We start from the raw sequence: 24394 nt of genomic DNA on the forward strand, positions 1-24394 counted from the left end.
GCTTTCAGTGGCGAACTGATTTCACTGAAATATCAGTAATACGGTTTTGACTAGAACGAACTGCTGCACCTAAAACTTTACAGTTATCCTCAGTTTTCCGATTTTTTTTGATGTGATGAAGTTATGCTTTTACAAATGTTTCATTTAAGATAGATAAGAGGGCTGCCGGCATCCAATTCCCCTAAGTTAAATTTGCTTTCCCCCATATATCCTTTCATCAAAGCTCTTGCACCTTTAACCCCCTTCCTTGCAGAACACAACTTAAGTCATATACAAGACAGTGACCCTTTGCAACTGATTACTTTGTATCCTCTGAGACTTGTGACTTTTTACATTTCTTTTAAACTTAAGACATAAATGTCCAGACTGTAGTCAAATTTCAGTTTGTTTTACTATGATTTAGATTTTTTCCAAAAAGAACAAAATTTTATATATAGCATAAAAATTCATGTATCAGAAAGACTCAAAAGGCTGTTTTTCACTTTGTTCAAGTTTTGTTTCCAGGCATTTAGTGTGTCATACAGTTGTTGCCACTGCTGTTTTCCAAATGTCCGATGTGTACTATGACTAAAAATTGAAAAATTAAAAACAAAGTTATTCGTCAACTTTTTATCCTTCTGGCATTCTTTTACAATACTACACACTTATATCTAGTTAAAAACAAGGTTAAATACACACGAAAGACCTAAGCTTCTAATTCTTCTCTTATCATTCTAAATTATTTAAAAAAAAAATCTTTATCAAATTGATCCTAAACCTTCTACTTTCCTGAACTACATAAACCAGACACAAAAGTCATTAGTATTCTAGCCAATGCTAAGCCATTAAATGAAATGTGCTGGAAAATAGGACTCTTTCATTAAATAAGCTAATCACATTCAGTCTGAACTTTAATAAAATTATGACAAATAGCAACTATTTAACTACAGTCAATGGATTAAGAACACCACCTTGGTTCTGTAAACATTTAAGTGAAATAATCAGAACAAACTAAACTGTTCTACAAAATGCTGCAAAGTCTTAAAGTGTGTCTTACCTGACAACTACTTTCCTCTGGGTCTGATCAATTTTGCAGTAGACCATTTTAGTTCTTACTGCTGAAAAAAGATGTTTTACATGGTATGTTATATGGAAAATCCCCAAGAAAAACAGCTAAGATATAAAACTAAACCACAATAAACTTGACAATTTTCAAACATCATTTTATAAACCAGCTCTCTCAATCTAGTCACAAACATAACAGTGTGATAGAACCAAGAGGAAGGTCACACGTTTGTCCTATGCTTGCTGGGTGAATCTATACTAAGTATCACAGTTTTTATTAAGTATTCTAAGTGTTCTCCCCTACAATTGCATATGGGAGGAAACAATAATTTCCTAGTAAGATATTACTCCTTTATAGGACAGTTTGAGACGTACAGCATTAAAAAGAAACCATGTCAGTAGTTCTGTACGTTAATCTTGACTGGACAATTCTCCCAACTTTCAAACTTAGGAAGCCCAGGAAAAAAATCTGAGTAACAATTAAATCATATTATAATGTAATTGTTGGTAAAGGTCCTGTTTCTAGCCAATGATGAAAAATGGGTTATGATTAATATTTACAGATCATTTACTATGTGCCAGGCACTGGGCTAAATAAAGTGCTTTACTTGCATTAATTCATTTAATCCTCCCAACCACATATTAACTCCCTACACTACTGTTTCACAAAGGAAGACCTGGCCCTCAAACCCAGGTCTAATACTAAAATCTTGGCTCTTAACCACTATGGTATACTGTCTAAAGGCTTTTACTTTGTATGATTTCAAGGGACAGAATACCAAAAAACCACAGAGCAATTTGTATTTCCACTGAATCTTCATTCTACTAAAAATATACTCTACAAGTCTAAACATACATCTCTGCTACAAAAGAGCGCAGCTTTGTCAGAATACAACTCCATTTCAAAATACAAAATCTTTTTTGTTTTCTTAAGCAGGCTCCATGCTGAACATGGGGCTTGAACTCATGACCCTGAGATCAGGAGTCCTATGCTCTGAATGAGCCAGGCACCCCAAGATAGAAAATCTTATATTTCACAAGGTAAGAGAGAAATTCAAGGAAAAAAAAAAAAATTCTAATTGTCTTACCATCAATAACAAATGCTTCAACATCATCGGCTCCAATCTGAAGTTCTTGCTGCATTGTATCAAAAGAAATTTCTTTATTCTCCACTGCCATTCCCATAAAAGTAAGCAGTCTCATTTTTGCCATATTCTGTTCATGTAACAGACCTGAGTAACACAGCGGTAAAGTCTGATGAACATCCATACTAGCTAAAGGTCTGCACAATTACAACTCCTGTGTCAGAAGTCACTGAGCATTTACAGAGTAATTTTGACAAAGCTGCTTATATTTGTAAACCATAAACTCACTCTACAGTTAATTATGGAGTATTACAATTATTTTTCTAGAGCTACATTTCTTTACTGCTATAGTGCCACAGGTCATAGGTTTAAAGTTAAGAATGGGCTATAAAATGGTATTTTGCTTAAGTCCTAGAACTTCTGCACATTTTACATTTTTTATAGTTACACATTATAGGAGATAAAATGTACAAAGTTTATTTCATAAGAACATTTTTAGGGGCGCCTCAGTGGCTCAGTCATTAAGCGTCTGCCTTCAGCTTGGGTCATGATCCCTGGGATCGAGCCCTGCATAGGGCTCCCTGCTCAGCAGGAAGCCTGCTTCTCCCTCACCCACTCCCCCTGCTTGTGTTCCCTCTCTAGCTGTCTCTCTCTGTCAAATAAATAAATAAAATCTTTTTAAAAATTTCTTATTTAATTATTTAAGCTTATTTTTACTATTCGCTCTCCATTTAAACACAGAATTCCTTATCTTTTTGTTTTGTCAGTATTACTAGTACACATGAAGCCTTAAAATATTTTTATATACATTCAGTTATGAAAACATTCCATTTCCCAGGTCACTCTGGATTTAACAGTTAAGTCAAAAGTGTGTTAATCACTTAGCAATTATAGGCTACACTGATTACCAGGTAAAATTAAATAGTACCATTAACAGTGATACCTGAAGTATAAAACTGCATAAATAATTCCAATTTTGCCTTATAACTTCTAGTGAAACATGCTGTTAACAATTATTGAGATCACAAACAACTCTTAGACCCAAAAGGAAACCTAATAAATTACCCAGTCCTGATGCTTTCATTTTAAAAAATAAGAAAGCTGAAGAGCCAAAAAAAAAAAAAAAAAAAAAAAAAAGCTGAAGAGCAAAGAGATTAAATGACTTAATTAGTCAAAGTGTCAGTACTAGGCCTAAAAAATACATTTGCTTATAAATGACTAGTAATACACATAAATATTTATAAATCCTAAATATCTAATTATTGCCAGTTCCTAAGTGGAAACTGAATTATAACACAGTATCATATATACCTGACTTGATGCTTACTTATAAAAATAAGTTTCTAAAATTAATCTAAAATTACATGTTCCTTTTCTCTAAAATTTCAAATTATGTAAACTGAGCAAATGATTGATCATGTACCCTCTAATAATTAAGAACCTCAAGTTTCTATTGTTAAAAAAGTTCTAAGCACTCCATAAATAAACTTGAAATTTATAACACATATTAGCAGAAGACAAGGGAAGCCCATTAATACAGGACATAATCATCTATTAATTAGCTGTAATTATGATGCAGGCCTTCTATTTGGCACAGATTCAACAAAAACATGATCATCATAACTCAAATGAATGAGGTATCTAAGTAAGTATTGCTAACTGGGTTTAATGGAAATCTACAAGCATCAAAAAATCAATTAGTGCACATTAACCCTAATTAACAAATGCAAATTAGATGCTGATTAACTTTCTGAAGCAAGAAGGTAGCAACTGTGTAACACCAGATTACATGTAGACATGTTAGGGCAATTCAGTTGACACGGGATAATGCTTACTGTTGGCCCAAGTTGTCAGTGTTAATAAAACAAAGTGTTTTGATAAAGTGATGCCACCTGTCGAATCTAGACATTTGTAACCAGACTTTCAATTGTAATAAATGTTAGCAATACATGTAAAACCAAATATAAACACATTTAATAAGATACTTTGCCGAAAGCATCTTTTACAAATTTCTAATAAAAGTTATTTGCATACATGTTCAAGAAACTAAAGGCAAAACAGGGACTGTACTCCCAGTTGGCACCATAAATTAGAAATGTTATGTTTTTCCTATCACAGAGAACTACTGAAGATTTTTCCCAATATTTTTAACTATAAGAAAATTCCGTAACATTTCCAGTTCTCTGGGCATCTTTTAGTATGATAAAATGATACTCACTCCTGAAGTTTCTAAGATATAATCGAAATACTATTTTACTGCTGCTCTTTGTATAGTTATAAGCTTACCATAAATTTAAGAATTTATCAGAGAAATGAAGATTATTTCTAGAGTGATTATGTAAAACCATTATCTATCTTACATGTGGAAACCTGCATGTTAGACCTCGTTCTCAAAATCAATACTATTAAGCCAGTGAAGTATGAGTTAAAGACTTGTAGAAAGCTGTGCTTTGTTTCATGAAACTAGAACATTACCTTCAAAGAGGAAGTCACAGTGTTCCGTGTCATATTTCAATTTTAAAGTTATAAAAAAAACTAATTTTATGGAAACATTTATTCATTACTAATATGTCAAAACCTTAATGCAGTAATAAAAAAATGTGCATCATTGAGCAATTTCTGCATTGTCACTGACCCGTCTTAAAATGCTGCAATATAGAAAACGTAATTTTAATGCATGCAATAGCTTATGAACCAGTGCTCCTTTGAAACAGTCAATTACACATCAATGGGGGAGTGTCAAAGTGTTAATTACTACTCCTTTTTCCTTGGTGCGTAAATAAAGAGGTTGCTGACATTAACATTCCATCACATAGCTTCATGCCACAAAACAAATTAACTGGGACAGAATGTGGTTTTCTGGGTCTAGTGCACCTGGCAAAGCATTCTACACAAACACACTTGCATCTACTTTATCTTGGTATATTTCAAATGCCTTATTATGTTCAGGATAATTCAATCTTCCCCAATTCCAATGGCTGCACAAAATATACATATGATAGGAATTAATGATTGCCAAATTGAGGATAGTAAGTATAATCAAAATAGATTATAAATGAGTTCCTTCATCTGTATCTCAAACCGCGAGACTAACAATTCAGTATTAACATGGAAAATATAAGAAACCGCTAAGGTGTTTTGATAATTGCCTAGCAGAAAAACAAAGCACCTCAGTTTCATAGTTGACTTCACTCTCCAAAAAAAACCTGGTGATTTTAGATCAATTTAAATCTGTTCAACTACAGATTTTCTAATTTTTCTCTTTGTAATTTCAGTATGTTAAAAACATGCTGCAGAAAGAAATTAAATACTGAATATATATGGAATTTGCTCAATGAGGAGAAGATTAAATTCAGTTTGGTAAATGCAGAGCTCTGATCCTCTAGAAAAAATTCAAAGATGAAAATCATATAAAGCTCAGACTATGCTGTCTTCAACAAACTATAGTAAAGAAAGTTTCTCCCATCATGTAATTTGATTTCTAATTCCACCTACAGCTTCACTTAGATTTGCTTAACAATACATATACTTCTAGAATTTGTTAATATCAAGGAGGGAGTGTGTACTAAGAATAAAATATGTTACAGGGGAAAAAACCCACTTGTTTCAATTATGTAACTATGGCTTCTTTTTTAAACATTACCAAAAAAATAAAGAGTAAGGGTCTTTTATAAACAAATAATTCTATTTTAAATAATAAAGTAGCTTTAAGTCATCAAATTTTGTCAGCTGTTAAAATGAGTACTTCTAAAAGTCACCGTGATCAAAGTAATGGTGATCCTTTAAGTTGCTTTTCTGCTCCATCCTCCATTCCACAATTTAAAAATACATGTATCAGTGGTACTACTTCTATCTGAATCTGCTCCAACACCTGCTTCTTGCTAGAACTTTACCTCAAAGAAGCATGGTCTAGCAGACCTCATAGGAGGGCCCAAAGTCCAACAACCCTCTTATAGAGAGAGAAAAAAAAAAAGGTTTAGGTTTTCTGACTCCTAGTTTCATGCTCTTTCTACCACAAATGCTACCTCCTACACCTTCTTGTTTCTGATTCCCAATTCATTCTGAATAATCTTTTAAACTTTCACTGTTTGTTCTTGTTTTATCATATTTCACTGGTTAGGATAATCTAAACAAAAGGCCAAAGTCATATTTGCTGGATTTTACAGTACATGAGAGTTCCTGAAGAGCATGTTCCCATCTTTCTTTATAACCCCCACAAAGAATAAACTCCAAAACTTACCAAGTGAATCAATGAAGTCTTTATTATTCTGATAGAACTTGACATATGATGCCAGTTTAGCACTCACAAAAATGGTTAAAAGCTATAGATAGAAAAATAAAAATTATTCAATACAGAATCAAGATTTATACTCAACGTATTTTTAAGACATTAATTCGCAGCAATAAAATTCTCGATGCTTCTTTTAGTGTAGAAATAGCAATCTGTTTGATCAAATTACCATCCAAACCATTTGCTTTCATTAAGACTCATTTAGATGAAGAATCAGTAAATACAGAGAACTCTACGTGAGCTACCCTGAAAGATGGTGGGAACAGCACAATGCAGATGGAAACTAATCCAAAATGTATTTATACTTATACTTGAGAAGTGTGTTCACGTGTTTTTAAATATCAGATTTATCTTCCTAACTGGGGCTACCGGACACTACATATAAAAAGAAATTCATATTATTTATGTTCATAATAGGCAAGTATGGAGATGAAGCAAAGGGAAAAAGAACAGGTACATTCAGTGACTGGAAAAAAAGGCTGGTCCTAAATTTCATTCTGTTCTTGATACTAAAAAAAAACCAAACACCAGTTCTCTTTCTAGGTCTAACAGTTATGTTCATTAATACAAAGAGTTCTGCTTCAATGTGTTACATTTAGGAAAAAGAACATTTTTCACATTAAAGATAAAGTACTTACATCATGAATAAGTTCGCCTTCCAAAAATTTGACTGGTTTTAAAGTGAGAAGATGGTCAAAAAGAAATGCATTTGGATCTTTCAATGCTCGTACAATACACCTTTATTAAAAAACAAAAATACAAGCTTAGAGTCCTGAGATTCAGAAACTTTTCACCAACTTTTAGAGATTGCAAAATATATTTAATTCAGTAAAATATCTAAGAGTTAATATACACAGCATAGAAAAAGCTACAGGACTGAGATTAAAACAGGCCAAAAAAATGTATGTATCAGCTGTATCTATTTTAACAAAATATAATAATAAAGTGGTTGTAAACAAAAACACAGGCGGAGGGAAAGCATGACCAAAATAGTGAAAGAGTAATTAAAACAGCAGCAGCATCCTCCCAGGTGCGAGACAGAGTGCTTTACATGCATTACCTCACTTAACCCTCACACACCCTGACACACTACGTTATCATGCCTCTTATCAGTGATGAAACAGGCACCAAAAGAACTTGCCCAGAAAGTACTAATTAAGTGGTGGAGTATTTGAATGCCAACAGTCTTACCTCAGAGTTAAATATCTTTCCCACAAACTACACTTTCTAGCAACACCTAGGTCCCTGTAAAGCCATACCCTATAGACAAATTATTCCTGTTTCACAGATTTAAAAACTGGTTCCATTACTATTGCTACTAAATAGACCTAGGATTGTTTGAAGCCTTTATTCTCATTAGCAATGGGCTAACTCTGAGCATGCCACTAACCTTTCCTCGTCTACATACTTTAACATTAAGATAAAATCAACCCAAAATTAGGTTCTACTTCTCAGGCTGGGGTAATCACACCCAAACCAGCAATACCTCAAATACAATCTGTGGTTGTACCACAATACCACATACAATCTGTGGTTATTCCAATACCAAGCCCTGGATTTTAGTATCTACACTGGAATCACCACAGAGCGCACAGTATCAAATGGCTCGGGATCACTGGGCTGGGAGATGCAAACATAATTTCTGCTGGAGCTCAACCTCCAAGCTGCAGGTAGCCCCCATCAGAAAGACAACATGTTCAACATTACCTGTGGGCATCAACTCGAGCCTGGGAAGCATTGTCCTCTGTGTAACTTCCTAGCAATTCCACCATGACTTTTGAAGCAGCATCACTAAAAAGAAATATTGCTTTAGAAATTTCAGAATATCATTACATGTTAATGATACATACAATGGTTACCAAGTGACATGGTCCTGCTCTATGGGAAAAATCACACAACTTTCCTTCTAGTAGGAAAGACCAACAACTAAGGAAAAGTAACAGCTAACAAATAAATGCCATGATGGTAGCTAGAAATGAAAAACCAGTAATAGATATGCAAAGAAGAAAGAGAAAGGAATCCAAGTATATCACTAGAAGCCAACAAACCGTGAAAGAAAGCAAGAGAAGAATCAGAGAAAATCTACAGAAACAATAACAAAGTAACAAATTGGCAATAAATACACATAAATAATTACTCTGACTGTTGAATAGACTAAACAATCAAAAGAAAGAGGGTGACTGAGTGGATTAAAAAAACAAGACCCAACTATATGCTGCCTACAAAAGACTCATTTCAGACCAGAAGATGTACTTAATGTGCAAATGGATGTCAAAAGAAAGCTTAGGTAGCAATACTTATATTGGACAAAATAGATCTAAAAACACAAACTGTAACAAGAGACAAAGAGGAACACTATATAATAATAAATGGGACAATCCAACAAGAGGATTTAACAACTGTAAATATTTATGCACCAATATGGGAGTACCCAAATATAAAACAGTTAATAACATAAAAAAAAAGATCAATAGTAGTATAATAATAGTAGGGGACTTTAACACCCCACTTACATCAATGGACAGATCATCCAAACAGAAAATTGATAAAGAAACAGTGGCTATGAATGACACACTGGACCACAGGGATTTAACAGCTATATTCAGAACATTCCAACCTAAAACAGAATACACATTCTTTTCAAGTACACAAAAAACATTCTCCAGAATAGATGACATATTAGGCCACAAAACAGGTCTCAACAAATTAAAAAAACCAAAACCAAAAAACAAAACCCAGAGTCATACCATGCATTTTTTTCTGACCACAGTGCTATGAAACCAGAAATCAACAATAAGAAAAAAAAATCTAAGAAAAGCGTAAGTACATGGAGGTTAAATATCATGCTCCTAAGCAATGACTCGGTCAACCAAGAAATCAAAGAGGAAATAAAAAATTACATGGAAACAAGTGAAAATGAAACACAATGGTCCAGGGGCGCCTGGGTGGCTCAGTGGGTTAAAGCCTCTGCCTTCGGCTCGGGTCATGATCCCAGGGTCCTGGGATGGAGCCCCATATCGGGCTCTCTGCTCAGCGGGGAGCCTGCTTCCTCCTCTCTCTGCCTCCCTATGATCTCTCTCTCTGTCAAAAAAAAAAAAAAAAAAAAACACAATGGTCCAAAATCTATGGGATGCAGCCAAAGTGCAATGAGAGGGAAGTTTATAGCAATACAGACCAACTCTCAAGAAGCAAGAAAATTGCAAATGAACAACCTAACCTTATACCTAAAGGAGCTGGAAAAAGAATTTAAAACCCAAATCCAGCAAAAGGAAGGAAATAATAAAGATCAGAGCTGAAATAAATAATAAAAAAGCTAAAAAAAGCCAACAGAACAAATTAATGAAACCAGGAGCTCATTCTCTGAAAAAGATCAATAAAATTGATAAATCTTTAGCAAAATACATTTAAAAAAAAAGAGAGGTGTCTTAAAATCACTAAGAAGAAAAGTAACAACCAACACCATAGAAATAAACAATTTTAACAGAGTACTATGAAAACCTACATACAGACAAATTGGACAACTCAGAAGAAATAGGTAAATTCCTAGAAACCTATAACCTACCAAACTAAAGCAGGAAGAAATACATAATTTGAACAGACCGATTACCAGCAATGCACTTGCACCAGTAATTTAGAAACTCTCAAAAAAACAAAGCCCAAGATCAGATGGCTTTGCAGGCAAATTCTACAGAACATTTAAAGAAGAGTTAATACCAATTTTTGTCAAGCTACTCCAAAAAATAGAGAAGGAAAACTTCCAAATTCATTCTATAAGGCCTGATGCCAAAACCACATAAAGACATCACAAAAAAGGAGAACAACAGGACAATTATCTCTCATGAACACAGATGCAAAAATCCTCAACAAAGTATTAGCAAACCAAATCAAACAATACATTAAAAAAATCATATTCCGTGATCAAATGGGATTTATTCCACAGATGCAAGAGTGGTTCAATATTCACAAAGCAATCAGTGTGATATATCACACCAATAACAGAAAGGATAAGGACCATACGATCATTTGAATAGATGCAGAAAAAGCATATGACAAAGTACAACATCCATTTTTTTAAAGTTAATTTCCTATTTTTCTTTTTTAAGATTTTATTTATTTGTCAGAAAGAGAATGAGTTTGAGCACAAGCAGGGAGAGCAGCAGGCAGAGGGAGATGCAGGCTCCCTGCTGAGCAAGGGGACCAATGTGGGACTCCATCCCAGGACCCTGGGATTATGACCTGCACCAAAGGCAGATGCTTAACCAACTGAGCCACCCAGGCGCCCCTATAATATCCATTTGTGATAAAACCCTCTCCAAAGCAGATCTGGAGGGAACATACCTGAACATAAACAAGGCCTTATACAAAAAACCCACAGCCAACAAAATACTCAATGGTGAAAAACTGAGAGCTTTTCCCCTGAGGCCAGGAAGAAGATAAGGATGTCCACTCTCACCACTTTCATTCAACACAGTACTGAATTCCTAGACACAGCAATTAGACAATATAAAACAATAAAAGGCAGCCAAACTGGTAAAGAAGTAAAACTCTCATTTGCAGATGACAAGATACTATATACAGAAAACCCAAAAGACTCTACCAAAAAACTACTAGAACTGATAATGAATTTAGTAAATTCACAGGATACAAAATTAATGTACAAAAATGTGCTATATTCCTATACACTAACAATGATGCAACAGAAAGAGAAATCAAGAAAACAATCTCATTTACAATCACACAAAAAAATGACAAAATAACTAGGAATAAATTTACCCGAAGAGGTGAAAGACCTCTACTCTGAAAATGATAAAACACCGATAAAAGAAATTCAAGATAACACAAAGAAATGAAAAGACATTTACATGCTCATGGGTTGGAAGAACACTGTTAAAATGTCTACACTACCCCAGAGGAATCGACACATTTAATGCAATTCCTATCAAAACATTTAATGCAATTCCTATCAAAATACTAACAGCATTTTTCACAGAACTAGAACAATTCTAAAATTTGAATGGAACCACAAAAAAAAACAGCCAAAGCAATCTTGAAAAAGAAAAAGCCGGATGTATCACAATTCCAGATTTCATATTACAACATGAAGAGATGGTTAAAATAGTATGGTACTTAACAGACACATAGATCAATGGAACAGAAGAGAAAACCCAGAAATAAACCCACAGTTACATGGTTGATTAATCCTTGACAAAGGAGAAAAGAATATCCAATGGGGAAAAACAAATGGTGCTAGAAAAACTGGACAGCTACAGGCAAAAGAATGAAACTGGACCTTACACAAAAATAAAATCAAAATGGATTAAAGATCTAAATGTAAGACCTGAAACCATAAAAATCCTAAAAGAGACCACAGGCAGTAATTTCTCTGACATCAGCTGTAGCAATGTATTTCAAGTTCTGTCTCCCAAAGCAAGGGAAACAAAAGCAAAAATGAATTACTGGAACTATATCATAAATAAAAAGTTTCTGCACAACAAAAGAAAAAATTAACAAAACTAAAGGCAACCTACAGAATGGGAGAAGATATTTGCAAATGACATATCTGATAAAGGGTTAGGATCCAAAATATATGAAGAACTGATACAACTCGAACACACAAAGAACAAATAATTCAATTAATAAATGGGTGATGTCCAACAGACACATGAAAAGATGCTCAATGTTATTCATCAGAGAAATGAAAATCAAAACTGCAATGAGATGTTACCTCACATCTGTCAGAATGGCTAATCAAACACAGGAAACAAGTGTTGGCGAAGCCCTGTGCACTGCTGGTGGGAATGCAAACTGGCACAGCCTGTTTGTATTCAAAGGGATACACGCGCTCCTATGTTTACAGCAGCATTATTTACAATAGCCAAACTGTGGAAGCAGCCCAAGTGTCCATGAATAAATGAATGAATAAATAAAGAATGAATTGAATAAATAATGAATGAATAATGAATGAATAAATAATGAATAAAGATAAATATATATGTGTGTGTGTGTGTGTGTATACATACAAACATAAGAGAATATTATTTAGCCATAAAAAAAACACTTGCCATTTGCAACATGGATAGAACTAGAGAATACTAAATAAGTCAGTCAGTCACAGAAAGACAAATACCATATGATCTCACTCATATGCAGAATTTAAGAAAGAAAACAAAGGCGGGGGTAGGGGGGGAGAGACAAACCAAGAAACATACTCTCAACCCCAGAGAATAAACTGATGGTTATCAGAGGGAGGTGGGTGGTTGGGATGGGTAAAACAGGGAATGGGAATTACAGTAATTATTATGATGAAAAAATAAAGTGATAAAAAAAAATCCCACCACAAGTAAGTGCCATGAAAGAAACAAACAGTGATGTAAAAGAGTAACACAAGCAGAGACAGGGAGTACACAGGGAAAGCCTCTCTTTAAAGGAATGACATATAAGATGAAATATAAAGGATGTAAAATACAATAATTGGCCATAAAAAGTGTTGGAGGTGAAGGCTGGATAACTTCTGGGCAAGGGAAGACCAAGTACAGAGGGCTTAGGTGGGAAAAAAGTTTTGTGTTCTAGAAATTATTAGAATAGCATGGCCGAAATTGAGCCAACGCCATGTATTTAAGTAACTCTACTAAAAATATTCTTCCAATTAAATTATCCTTAAAATTATGCAGATGATCAATTTCAGTTGTAGTAAAAAGCACAAAATGTATTCATTCAACCTGAGGTCTTAGAAAATGTTTATCTTACCCTTTATTTCTTCTTTTAAACTGATGAATCATTGGACAGTTATATGCAATTCAACTTGGGCAAAACAGAAGGAAAACATAATCTGATCTTCCACATTAAACAGAACTTACTGGCAGCTATATTAAGAACTGGCTGTAGTAGGAGCTGTATAATTTATTTTAAAAAATTAAATGGTATTTTAAAACTTCTACAAACTAAGGTTTATTAAAATATACACATGTAGGGGTGCCTCGGTGGCGCAGTGTCTGACTCTTGGTTTTAGTTCAGGTCGTGATCTTGGGGTCGTAGAATCAAGACCCGTGACAGGCTCCATGCTCAATGAGGAGTCAGCCTGAGATTCTCCCTCCCTGTTCCCCCTACTTTTGCTCTAAAATAAATAAATCTTGGGACGCCTGGGTGGCTCAGTCTGTTTAGCGTCTGCCTTTGGGCTCAGGTCATGATCCCAGGGTGCTGGGATCGAGTCCCGCATTGGGTTCTCTGCTCAGTGGGAAACCTGCTTCTCCCTCTGCCTGCTCTGCCTGTTGGTCCCCCTGCTTGTGCTCTCTCTCCGACAAATAAATAAATAAAATCTTTAAAAATAAAATAAAATAAATCTTTAAAAAAAAATACAAATGTAAACACAAAGTGGTTAAGTGGTAACCAGCATCTTATATATAGTGACAGAACTGTAAGAATCTGAAGAAATTTTATTTTATTTATTTATTTATTTATTTTTAAAAAGATTTTATTTATTTGACAGAGAGGGAGAGAGAGGGATCACAAGTAAGCAGAGAGGCAGGCAGAGAGAAAAAGAGAGAGAAGGGAGGAAGCAGGCTCCCTGCCGAGCAGAGAGCCCAATGTGGGGCTCGATCCCAGGACCCTGGGATCATGACCTGAGCCAAAGGCAGAGGCTTTAACCCACTGAGCCACCCAGGCGCCCCAGAATCTGAAGAAATTTTAATGAAAACCTGTTTTACTCATTGTTAATTATCTTGAGATACTCTACAAACACACGTGCACTTCATTTTCCAGTTTTAGCAGCCACAATATATTTCAACCTAATGTATCGTATCAGCTAAAGAGACCTGAATTCACAAATACCAGATAAAAAATTTCATTTAAAGTGCACAGTGTCTGACATACAATCAAGGCTCAAAAAAAAGTTACATGATGTGCACTCATCAACCAACAATATAAGTAAAATAAAGAAGGAGGGGACCCACAGATACAAGCATTCTTACTAAAAGGGCAAAGTGTATCTCAGAATTGTAATTCAGAAGCAGGAAAGAAAATTACATTTTACGTGTATTGGGCAAAAACCAGTCTTAAAATTTAAATCAGCAACGTGACAGCAACTTGTTTATTTGAATAAAATAGCCATCCTCTTCTACCTTCCTTAGGGTGGGCAGCATTTATTCATCCAGGGCCCATAATGCGCCAAATACCCTGGGCATGCGCAACAGTTGACACATAAGGTTCCTAGCCTTCACTGAATGTACAACCTCACAAACCTCTGTTTTATGCCATGATAAAAGTAGAGGGTGCTACAGGAGAGAGGCATTTAACCTCACCATGACAGTAGTGCTTTAGGCAGAGAAATGAAGTTGAGTGTAGGTCATCCAGACCAAGGGCAGGCAAACTTTCTGTGAAGAGCCAGCCAGGAAGTACTTTAGGCTTTGTAGGCCACAGTGGTCTCTGCTGCAACTACTCTAGTCTTGGCAAAAGTAGCCATAGACAATACATAAAAGAGTTAAGTATGACTGTTCCAATAAAATTTTATGGACACTGAAATTTGAATTTCATATAATGTTCATATGTCATGAAGTATTATTCTCCCTTTGATTTTCTTAACCATTTAAAACAGTGAAAACCACTTTTAGCTTGTGGACCATACAAAAAGTGCCAGCCCCTGGTCTAGACTGGGAAAGAGCAGGGTGCTCTTACAGCGGACACAAGTTCACGACATCCTGGGTGTGATAACCAAGAGGAAAGGTTTGTGTGCTGGGAGGAAACGGAGGGAGGGAATATCCATTAAAGCAGTTTTTGTAGTCTGTCAACGTATCACACAAAAATGGCATGATTATCATCACATTCTCCAAGCCCAAGCTACCTCAGTAGGTAACCTGGGAGTCTGTGTCAGAAAGGTCTTACATGCTATGAATTTTGCATTATATCCTCAAGAAAAATTTGCTGAAACTTGTATTTCACAAAATCATTATGGCTGCAGACTGGAGAAAAATTGATTACACTTCAAGATGTCTCAGTTAGGAACAAAGAGACTGAGAGAGAGAAAATGACCAATTCGTTTTGGTCACACTGAGTTTGAGGCAGCTATGTGCCATACCTGAGTGGAAACATGCAGAAAAAGGTAGAAAGCGGCTGAACACAAAGATCCAAGGCACAGAAGAGAAGCCTGTGTTAAAGACATGGATGTAAGGGCGCCTGGGTGGCTCAGTTATGCAGCTGCCTTTGGCTTAGGTCATGATCCCGCAGTCCTGGGATCGAGCCCTGCATCAGGCTCTCTGCTCAGTGGGGAGCCTGCTTCTCCCTCTGCCTGCTGCTCTATCTGAACTTAAAAAAAAAAAAAAAAAAAAAAAAAGACATGGATGTCCATTCAGTAGATGACAAAAGCCATGAGAATAGATGAGATGACCCCAGGCAGAGTGAGTGAAAAAAGGGTCCTAGGACAAATTCTTGAGTAATAGTAGTATTTAATGGAACAGAGAGAATAATTTACAAAGGTTGCCTGAGAACGAACTGCCACAGAGGTTGGAGAAAAGCAAGGAGAGGTGTCATCTAAGTCAAGAGAAGTTTCTATGAGGGAAGGGGTTATCACAGTCACACGGTGCTGAGAGGTGGAGAAAAACAGGAACTGTGGAGTGATCACTGGACTGCACCTATTCTTAGAAATGAAGGAACCAACACTTGAATACTGGAAACTAATTCTAACATCAGAAATGGGGGAAAAAAACCAGGGATCTTATACTTTCAAGGTGTTTTAACATTTTTTAATTTAAAAGACTTCAGGAAGGGCATGCACTCTAGTTCCATAAACTACCACTTCATGTGCTTTTGTACATCTCTGCTTTTGTAGCCACTGCTTTTGCAACATATTTCATAAACATTCATTTAACAAATACGGAGTGCCTACCACATGTCAGACACTGTTTGAGTAATAAAGTCCCTGCCCTCATGAACTTACATTCTAATGGGGACAGATAATAAACATTAAAATATATTAAGTCTGTTAGTAAGAAGTCCAAGGAGGAAATAATGAAATAGGGATGAGAGAAACAAAAACAATGCAAGGGTGTAGGGGAGATATTGTTATATACACAGCTGGGCAGAGAAGTACTTTCTGATGAAATAACAAGAGAATAGATCTGAAGAAGCCGAAGGGAGCCACATGGCTACCTGGGAGAAGTGTGCTCCACACAGAAGGGCCAGTACTAAGATTCTAGAGCTGGCTTGGCCTCCCGAAGAAGCCACTGGAGGGTTCTGAATAGAAGGAAAACATAATCTGATCTTCCGTATTAAACAGAACTTTCTGGCAGCTATGTTAAGAACTGGCTGTAGAGGGACAAGACCCAAACACGGACCATTTAAGAGGCTACTTCAAAAATCTAAATAAGAAATAATGGTAGCTTAGACCACAAGGTAGCATCCGAAGTAGTGAGAAACTTGACTGACTTTAGATTTATCAGAGCTGACAGGATTTGATATTGGATTAGATATGAAGTATAAGACAAAAACAGGAACCACAAAGGAACCCCAGTTTTGGGTTTTGAGTAACTAGAAGCATAGAAATGGCATTTCCTGAGTTGGAGAAGGTAAAAAAAAAAAACAGATTTAGGAAGAAAAAAGGTTCATTTTTGCAGTTGTTGTAGGAGATGTCTTTTGAGTAAACAGAGATGTTCAACAGGAATAGCTAGGTATTTGTGGAGTTCAGAAGAGAAATACAGGAGATAAACACGTGAAAACCACTAGCATGTAAATAGTACTTAAAGGCATGTGACTGAATGAGAGCACTCAGGCAGCAGTGGCTCTCAACCAGGTGCCCTCCAGAGCATTTTTAAGTGCATAGGAGCTGCTGCAGCTGTTCTAATGAATGGGAAGCACCACTGGCATTTTAGTAGGTGAGGACAGGGATGTGAAGTATCTTGTACTGAACTTTAACAACCTAGCAATACAAAAAACGATCTTGCATTTGGTACTCAGCCTCACCCAAAATCATAGCAAAAAAAAAAAAAAAAATACAAACAACGTGCATAGGGAATAAATGTAACTGAGCAGAAGTCATCCCAGGAATAAGTTATCCTAATGTTGAGAGAAGGAACCCACAAATAAGCTGTGAATGAAGAGAAGAACTGATGGGCACCAGGGTGGCTCAGTCAGTTAAGCGTCTGACTCTTGATTTCGGCTCAGGTCATGATCTCACCGGTCTTAAGATGGAGCCTGGCATGAGGCTCTGCACTCAGCTGAGTCAGCTTGAAGATTCACTCCCTCTGCCCACCCCCTACTGTGATTCATGCATGCTCTCTCTCTCAAATAAATCTTTAAAAAGAGAGAGAGAGAGAGGAGCCCCTTGTAGATAAATGTAGAATCACTATGTTGTACACCTGAAATTAATGTACTGTATGTCAACTACACTTCAATGACAGGGAGGGATGGAGGCCCCAAAAGCCAACCGAAGAATGTGTTTCAAGAAGGAAAAAGTGATCATCTGTGCCAAATACTTCAGGTGTTTTCTAGTATGTTAACATTAGTACATGTCTAGTAGAGCTTAAATGGGTACTGATATTCTATTTCAATTTCTCTGAAAATTAGATTTGGAACTCCTTAGAATAAGTCACCTCCCTTCTACATACTAGACCTACTAAACAGCAATTACAGAGAGCATCCAGTAAGTACTCCTCATCTCTGATAAGCACTAGACATTCAGACGGAAACCATAACACTCATCATTTTAAACTGCTCTATCAGAAAAAAGACTAATTTCTTAAAGGTGAGCTTGAAAAATGAAAAGCATAGTAAGAATATCTTTTACTGACAGCTGTCCCAATAATGAAACCACTTTGTTAAAAAGTAGATGAATATTATCTTTTCAGCAGCCCTATGAGAGAAGTATTACTATTATTTCCACTCTGAAACTGGAAACAGAGTTACAGAGATAGTTAAGTTATTTAGTCATACAACAAGCAGGAGAGCCAAGACTTGAAATTCCAGTAGTCTGGATGCACAGCCTGCCCATCTGAAGTATGAATGAAAATAACAATTCTTTCTCTAATAGCTTTTAACGCTCTCTCCATATGAAATGGTCTTTGTTATAAACTATTTACTCTTAACACTTTACTGACTACTGGCTAGAATGCTGTCGTAAGTCTGCTGATTTATAATAGGTGGTAGCCACTGATCAGAATGAAACAGGCTATTAGTGCAATATCCCCTACTTCTCCTCTTTTCTGATAAAACAGTTCCAACTTTAATGACAAAAATTTCCTCTTACATTGTTAAATTTAAATAGTTGCAAAAAGTTTACATTACTTACTAGAAACCTATTAACCTTGTTGACCCTAATACATTAAATACCCAGTATTATAAGCCAGTATAAAAATTGTGCAACAATAAAACTAAAGGGAAGATTGTTTACTTTTTCTTTTTCTAAAAGTATTTAACCATTATGTGAAAAGAAAAATTGAAAAGCTAGGTCAAAAAGGTAAGATTATCATTTAACACTAGTTCTGAAAACTGAGGCAAACCTACCATTTGGTAAGCATCCTAAAATTGGGTATACAGAGTAAGTATTGTAGGTAGGAAGTTTGCTAGGATGAATTACAAACCTTAGAAACCCAAGACCTTGCAGAAGCTCAAAAGGTACTCATTTAGTAAAGTCTATTGCAAAATTTGATCTTGGGGGCACTGTTTATATAAGAGGCTGATTGTGGAAACTTTGACTAATAGTCCCTCACTATCACTAAACAAAAGTGGTAGCACTATCCCATACTAAGACATCAAAGCATCATTAAATAACTTAGTCTAAAGTTACACAAAGCTTTCAGGTTAACAGCTGTACCATTTTTAGAACAAAAGCAAATCTTGCTTTTAAAAACGTTTAAAGATGGGGAAAACTATTTTAAACTTTGTAGTTATGTTTAACTTAGTAGGTGAAATTTACAGAAATACATTTATAGCAACTCTGTGAAGAACAAAACAGAGCAAAATCACTTACCTCACTTGTTTTTAAAAACAGCCTCAACTACTTATATTGCCTGTGAAGTTTTAAGTTAGTACATTAATTCTGAATACCTTTTCTTACAATCCACAAGTGCCTCATAAAGGAGCCTTAAAAGGGTGTGTTTTTTTTCAGTGGTGAGGTTCCAATCAGAAATCCATTTTCTAACCTACAGGATTGACAAAAGGAGGGAATTCAGTGGCACAGCTGAATATAGTTTCATCATTTAAAAGGGAACATTTAGAACATACATATTTGCTATTTTAATTATAATACAGTCTGCACTTCTTATAAGCAGAACAAGTATTCCACACAGTAACTCACTTGATCCAGCTCAGTTGGAATATACTGGATGGCCCCACAAGATGCTGCCACTTTAATGAGGCTGCAATATACTGTATATCTTACAGGAGTGTTCTTATCCATCCCGTGGAAGAGGTTGCTTAGCCTGGTTAACAAAAAAAATAATAAAACAGTGTTTCAGATGGGTAACTATGATGATTAGGTTGAGATTATCTGCTCTCACAACAAACCTGAGACACCATTAATAATTTCACATTACAAGGAGGCAAATGGGGTGCAGAAAGGTTAAGTGACCTGTCCAAGGTAACACAACCAATCAGAGCCACAGGTGACAGTCAAGTTCTGTAATTCTTGCTTTTAACCATTAAATGACAGTGACATAAAAAGAGCTTCTTAACAAAATCAAGCCTCTTTCAGTTCTTAACTTACAACTGCAGTCTCAGAGATGGGCGTTCACCTTCCCGAAATTTGACCAGCTTTTCACACAGGCTTTCAATCAGAGCTTCCTGCTTGTCCGGTTCCAGGATCAACAGGAGGGATACCACGCTGTTCATCACACTTTCAACATCTACACATGTATGGATAACACAAGAGTGATACTATCATACTTAATGTGTCAAATTAAATATGTATTTCCAGTGTTTTAATACATCAAAGACCATTAAAGTTAAGATACTTTAGGAAGATGTAATCTACCTACTGCAAAACAGTTCACCAGAGGAACCTTTTCCTTCAATGGTGGGCATTAGGCTAAAAATACATTATACATGAATTCAAATGAAACTAATTCTGTTACACAGCTAACATCCAGAAAACACTGTACATTTTATTAAAGAAAAAGGAAATTATTATCTAAGATTTGGTTTCCAACCTATAAAACAGAAGACTGATATACATGTCTATATATATGGTTTCAATTTTTACTGGCAAGATATTCAGTTGTCTGGAAGTTACTCCTTCGGTCAAGTTAAAATGCTTTCCCAAGTGAAGAAAACCTTTATATATAAATAGGAAATTACTGAGAAATGAAAGTGATCAACTTCCTGGCTGGGCCACTGCTTTCTGACTGTAAGTTATTAACTACAAACCAAATTTAATCTCAAACCTTAACTAAAGATTATAGGACTCCCAATTTTCAAAATTTCCCATTTTATGTCAATAAATAGGGCATCAGCCAAATAATTTACTGTCTTTTAGATTACTGGAAATTATATCCGATTTGGTATTAATGTAAAACTAAGAAAAGGAAAGAAGAGCTTCACTTTTCTTCAATTCATTCTGTAATTACCAGTATTGAGTGTATGTACTTAACACTCAAAAAACATTAGCTCTTAAAAAAGATGTTTTCTCAAAATAGGCTTACTTCACAGGTATAACAGATTAGAATAACCTGAAAGTATGTGCAAAGGTTAAGATTAAAAGACAACAGGGCTTAACAAGTCCAAGACAAATATACTTTACAGGAAAAATTTAAAAGTAGATCCTTTCTGATTAATAAGAAATATTACAAAAAAATTAAAAACAAACCTTTATCATCTTCCTTCAGACACACATCACAGGCCTCAATAATTTGAGCTAAATCTACATGAAGTCCACCTTCTGAGTTCTCTTCTGAAATTTCAGCTCCTTTAGATTTGAGATAAGCTCGAAGCTCAGCAGCCTGTTGAATCAAGTAAGATTGCTAGACACTTCTATAACTGACAATGCCAAAATTCAAGATACCAAACCATTCTTTTTTTTTGGAAAAAATAAGAAGTAAATACCATACTTAATGACTTTAAATTACTATGCTGAAGTGCCTCTCTCCCACCTCAGTCCCCCTCACATCCTACAGGAGCCAGAGGTTTTCCTCTACAAAACCAAGTGGCTACACAAACCCAGTATGACCCACATGGATCACCTTCAGAATTTCTCTCCTACCACCTACTGCTGCTGAACTTCCAGTATACACAAAAACTTCTAATATATATCTAAAGTGCTTAAGAGGGGGTTGTGTGTGGAGGAGAATTAATCTGACCTGGTAAATTCAACCTGTTTTAAAGAAATGAAATTTTATTATTCTCAAGTATACATAATATAGCCAATTTAAAAAGTTAGAGACATTTGCCGTTCATGAAGGTAATCATTTGTTAATAAAATGTTTGAGAACCTATATGAGACAAGCATTCTGGGAAACACAAAGATAAAAAATGATGCCTTTGACTGTTTTGAATATAATACTTTTCAAATTGGATCTACTTTATAATTATTTTTTTAGAATGCAAACTACATATCTGAATCAGAAAGCACCCTGGGACCTGTAACTACAATGTCACATTGAGGTATTCAGACATTTTATACTCTAAAACATATATATAATATTCAGTAAGGTGCCCTTTTGAGGGGTTGGTATTTATGGCAGCCAAACATCAATGTAGATGGTATTTAAGATAATAAAATGAAAACTTAAGCAGGGAGATGAAAGGATACCATTAGTAAATGCACAGGTATCACATTTTCTAAACCCACAAACATGTTTGGCTACCTACAACAGATATGTTAAATTTGTATATCTGATGGCCCTATCCTTTCAGATAACAACACAGTTAACTTCACCTATGAGTTGGTATTATAAACTAGATTTCGTGAAACCACCATCACCATATCAAAGAGCATTTTATTGTTTTTATCTGTCATCCTCACTGGCTACAAGCAGCTGTAGAGTAGGACAAGTAAAGGAGAAGAAAAAATTCTGAACTCCATTTCCTGGTCTACTCAAACACAGAATCTGACCAAAGTTGAAATTCTAAAGCAATCCCGTATCTACCGGAAAGGAATGGTTGATGTCAAACTGATGTATTACGGGGCACCTGGGTGGCTCAGTGGGTTAAAGCCTCTGCCTTCGGCTCAGGTCATGATCTCAGGGTCTTGGGATCGAGCCCCGCATCGGACTCTCTGCTCAGTGGAGAGCCTGCTTCCTCCTCTCTCTCTCTCTCTCTCTCTCTCTGCCTGCCTCTCTGCCTACATGTGATCTCTGTTTAAAAAAAAAAAAAAAAAAAAAACAAAAAAACTGATGTATTACAAAAGTAGCATAACCTAACTAGAAAGGAAACTAACTTATCTTTAAAACTAAAATAAGGCCATCAACAAGAACTTCCTCCATCTACAAATTCTTTCCTATGTTAAAATCAAATACTTTTTTGGGGTAATCTAATAGCCAATTTGTTAGTAACATGATTTCATTAATAACCATACATGCTCCCCCCCCCCATTTTCCTTTCTAATGTGCTCAACTCCTTCCCTGGCCTTATCTTCTCCCCCAGGGACCCCCCATTGCCTTCCTTTCGTTTCCCCTTCTTAGTCGGTTCTTCAGGGCTGAGGATCTGCACTTCTACCATTGGGAGTAAAAATCAACACCTGTAATTCTACGAGTTACCTTAGAATAGTAATGGTGTTTTCAACTCTATAAAAACCAAATTTCCACGTTAGTGGGGTAGCAAAAAATATAAAACACCTACGACTTCACAGAATATGGTTTTCAGTTCTACAAAATAAACTTAGAGAAAATAATTTCGGGTTTAACTCCCATCAACTACAGTTTAACTTTTGTTATGGGAAAAATTAGAAGTATCCGCCATGCATACACAAAAGACCAAGCCCGAAATAAAAAATTTAAAAATATTACGATGGTTCACCAGACGTAAGCCTCAAAGCATGAGGGTGAAACTGACGTCCTACTTTCACTCTGCAGAACTCTCACTCTTGTACAAGTAAAAATATAAAGTATAGCCTCCGTTTAAAATAGGGTCACCTTTGCCTCTGTGATCACAAAATAAAACCATTCCAACTTTACTATAAAATAATTTTTCCTAGACTGCTTTACGCCGTCTAAAGATTCGCCACCTCCCACTCCGGATGTGGCTGCGTCTGGCAGACGGAAGCAGGCACCATTCCCAGTCAAAAAGTACTGTCGTCAGAAGTGACACAGACTGGAAGAGTCCCGACGCCGACCAGGAAGTTGACCTTAAAACCTCGGTCCACGCGCCGGAAACAACGGTCGGCGGGCTACCTCAACTCCAAGCCAGAAATTAGCGCCGCACCTCGTCTCACGGCCGGCCTCCCTCCCTACTGTCTTGTGTGAGGAGTGAGCGGCGGCTCTCATCCCCGGAGCGGGCTCCGCGGGGCGGCGTGCCGCCCGCCTGGCCCTCGCTCAACCCTTCATACCCCTGAGTCTCCCCCAACCCCGTCCTGGAGGCACTCGCTGCCTGGGAGCACACCTGATCTTCCTCACTGATGTCGATGAACGCCGGGACGCTCATGTTGAAGGCCCGGGTACGGCAGTCGCACCACTCACAAAACCACGCCGACCGGAAAGAGAGCTGTAGTGCGCGGGGTTGCCTCACAACCACTTCCGGGTTACCCTGCGGGGCGGGGCCACCGAGATAGGCAGGGCTAGAGAGCCAATCCCACCGCGCGCTGGACAAGGGAGGGCGCGCACTTGGGCGGGTCTCGCGGACGCGTTCTGCCAGGAGCCGGCCCTGGCATCGCCTTTTGCTTCTAGCCTTTATGATGGTGTTACGTATTTATCCTTCGCGTGAGTTCACGCCTTGCGCCTTACTTCATTCACCTCCTTAATGAAATCTTAAGCCAGTTCGGCCAACGAAAACTGTGCTCAAATAGTTGTTCTTTTGCAGCCACATCCCCTCTGCCAGCCAGCTCTCAGGCTGCACCGCA

At 36.5% G+C, this 24394-nt stretch overlaps 1 protein-coding gene across 3 annotated transcripts; it reads right to left on the reverse strand.

Annotated features, from left to right (window-relative positions):
• Positions 1-147: 147 nt before the first annotated feature.
• LOC111149829 (eukaryotic translation initiation factor 3 subunit M) lies at positions 148-24067 on the reverse strand. 3 transcript variants are annotated; one of them, XM_022507122.1, is made up of 11 exons: positions 23938-24067; positions 21209-21341; positions 20111-20249; positions 19703-19826; positions 19453-19547; positions 8128-8211; positions 7059-7158; positions 6370-6451; positions 2133-2276; positions 1037-1097; positions 373-567 (listed from the first exon to the last, which is right to left on the reverse strand). In XM_022507122.1, the coding sequence occupies exons 1-11, from the start codon at positions 23977-23979 to the stop codon at positions 447-449; spliced, it is 1125 nt and encodes a 374-aa protein (XP_022362830.1). In that variant the 5' UTR covers positions 23980-24067; the 3' UTR covers positions 373-446. The 3 variants fall into 3 exon arrangements, with proteins under 3 accessions (XP_022362832.1, XP_022362830.1, XP_022362831.1); XM_022507123.1 differs by having other exon boundaries at positions 378-567; positions 1037-1094; XM_022507124.1 differs by lacking the exons at positions 19703-19826; positions 20111-20249; positions 21209-21341 and having other exon boundaries at positions 148-567; positions 23938-24040.
• Between the last annotated feature and the right edge of the window lie 327 nt (positions 24068-24394).

The sequence above is a fragment of the Enhydra lutris genome, unplaced genomic scaffold (assembly GCF_002288905.1).
Source record: "Enhydra lutris kenyoni isolate GAN:26980312 unplaced genomic scaffold, ASM228890v2 scaffoldscaffold22, whole genome shotgun sequence".
NCBI classification, from domain to species: domain Eukaryota; kingdom Metazoa; phylum Chordata; class Mammalia; order Carnivora; family Mustelidae; genus Enhydra; species Enhydra lutris.